The sequence below is a fragment of the Adiantum capillus-veneris genome, chromosome 18 (genome assembly GCF_014529385.1).
Source record: "Adiantum capillus-veneris isolate H3 chromosome 18, ASM1452938v2, whole genome shotgun sequence".
Taxonomy (NCBI): domain Eukaryota; kingdom Viridiplantae; phylum Streptophyta; class Polypodiopsida; order Polypodiales; family Pteridaceae; genus Adiantum; species Adiantum capillus-veneris.
Genome location: NC_140948.1, coordinates 50368925 through 50370555, shown reverse-complemented (window position 1 = coordinate 50370555; position 1631 = coordinate 50368925). Strand labels below are relative to the sequence as shown.

The 1631-nt window shown below is 42.2% G+C and overlaps 1 protein-coding gene across 2 annotated transcripts; it reads right to left on the bottom strand.

Annotated features, from left to right (window-relative positions):
- Positions 1-419: 419 nt before the first annotated feature.
- Positions 420-1631, bottom strand: LOC147435636 (rop guanine nucleotide exchange factor 10-like). Of its 2 annotated transcripts, none has more exons than XM_086488645.1 (4): positions 1147-1631; positions 988-1062; positions 848-904; positions 420-737 (listed from the first exon to the last, which is right to left on the bottom strand). In XM_086488645.1, exons 1-4 carry the CDS (start codon positions 1228-1230, stop codon positions 630-632), a joined length of 324 nt encoding a protein of 107 aa, XP_086344771.1. In that variant the 5' UTR covers positions 1231-1631; the 3' UTR covers positions 420-629. The 2 variants fall into 2 exon arrangements, with proteins under 2 accessions (XP_086344771.1, XP_086344770.1); XM_086488644.1 differs by having other exon boundaries at positions 420-904; positions 1147-1346; positions 1425-1611.

The following is a 1631-nucleotide window of genomic DNA, read 5'->3' as shown; positions in this document are numbered from 1 at the left end:
GATGCCTGCCAAGCAAAACTTCCTAGGAAACATTGGGAGGCACAACAACAAATTTTTGAAGCTAGATTGCGCTCATTCCTTTGGGAGAAGGGCTCACTTAAAAGTTTGTACTTAAGGCCATTGCACATCGACCAACCATACCATGCCATGGCAAGAAAACATCAGCTAGAGAAGCTAAGAAGATCCAGGCAAGCAAAGCACTCTTGTTTCTTGAACACCATTGTGTAAACAAGTTTACATTTTCACATGCCAAACTTTTGCTCCCTCAGCCTTTCCAATGCGATGTGCTTTTGTTACTTACACGCAACTTCTCTCTTTTGAAGTTATGGCACTACGATGTTACAAATGATGTTCTCTTTTAAGATCTGTAATTTTGGGTAGTGCAAGACAGAAAAATTCACAAGTATAGCCATGTAGTCTTTCCCACATAAGCCTTTGTCGACTGTTTTAAAGACAATGCTACAAGTTGTGGGTCATCTAAAATTAGACTTTCAGATCGTAAGCTAGATGTTAAGTTTTGAAGGTTAAATAAAAAATTTGCTATGCACTTTACAAAGGTTTTTAAATACTTCAATAGAATAATTAGCAGCATCATGATTGCTGAGTGAGGGAAATAGTCTTTCTCACCTTCAAAACCTGGTTAGTGTTCTCCTCTGGTTGGTTGCAGCTTCAGAGAGAACTCGTGCATTGATAGCCGAAGCAGCCTTCAAAACCTGGTTAATCTGCTCCCTCTGAAGCTGCAAATGCCTCCTTGCATCAGCAGAAAGACCAGCATCATGCACTTCTACAGTTGGAAGCCACCATTTCCCCCCCTGCTTTGGCTGGGGTTATCTTCACTATCACGCACCGTGTTTGTTTGGTCAGCATGCCAAAACTTTGTAACTTTGAAGCTGTCCAGAGCTTCCTATCTCATGAAGCAAAGTTCGCATATGAAGCTAAACATACAACCAATTACATCACATAAGCATTGGCAAGAAGAGAACTTACAATCAACATGTTGTCCAGCTTGCAGAGTACAGGTAAGTTGACGTGAAGATCTGAAATTTGCTTCGTTACCATGACCTGTACACACAAAGGAACCCCTCTGTAGATCTTGAGGAGATATGGTGCTCAATAATGTTGCAATACTTGTTCATGCACTCATACCTCTGTGATACTGTCATTTGAGCGTATTTGTGATGAAGGTACAAACTCAACTATATGATCACTAACTGATAAAAGCCAGGACATTTCTCTTTTCCATCGTGCTTAGCGTTCTTGAGCTAAGGCCAACTCACCATAATTCTCCTTCCATAGAAGCTGAGAGAGAGGAGAGAAGGCACATTCCCTGTTTCTCTACGAACTCCCTGCAAACACACCCGCGCATCACTTCTTGGACGACTCCCCGCAAGCACCCACAAGATCCACACAGTAGCTTGGATTACCGTTTTCAACAGAGGACCTCATCGTCTCTCTCTCTCTCTCTCTCTCTCCACTGATAAAGGGGGCATAAGGTATAAATATAAGGGTTATGAGGGAGGCACAACGATGGTAGTGCTAAAGGAGGAATCATAGACAATGGTAGACATGCTGAGAAGGCTACGAGATTTATCCTGGCAAGGAGACTTGTGAGAAGATATATTGCAGATTGA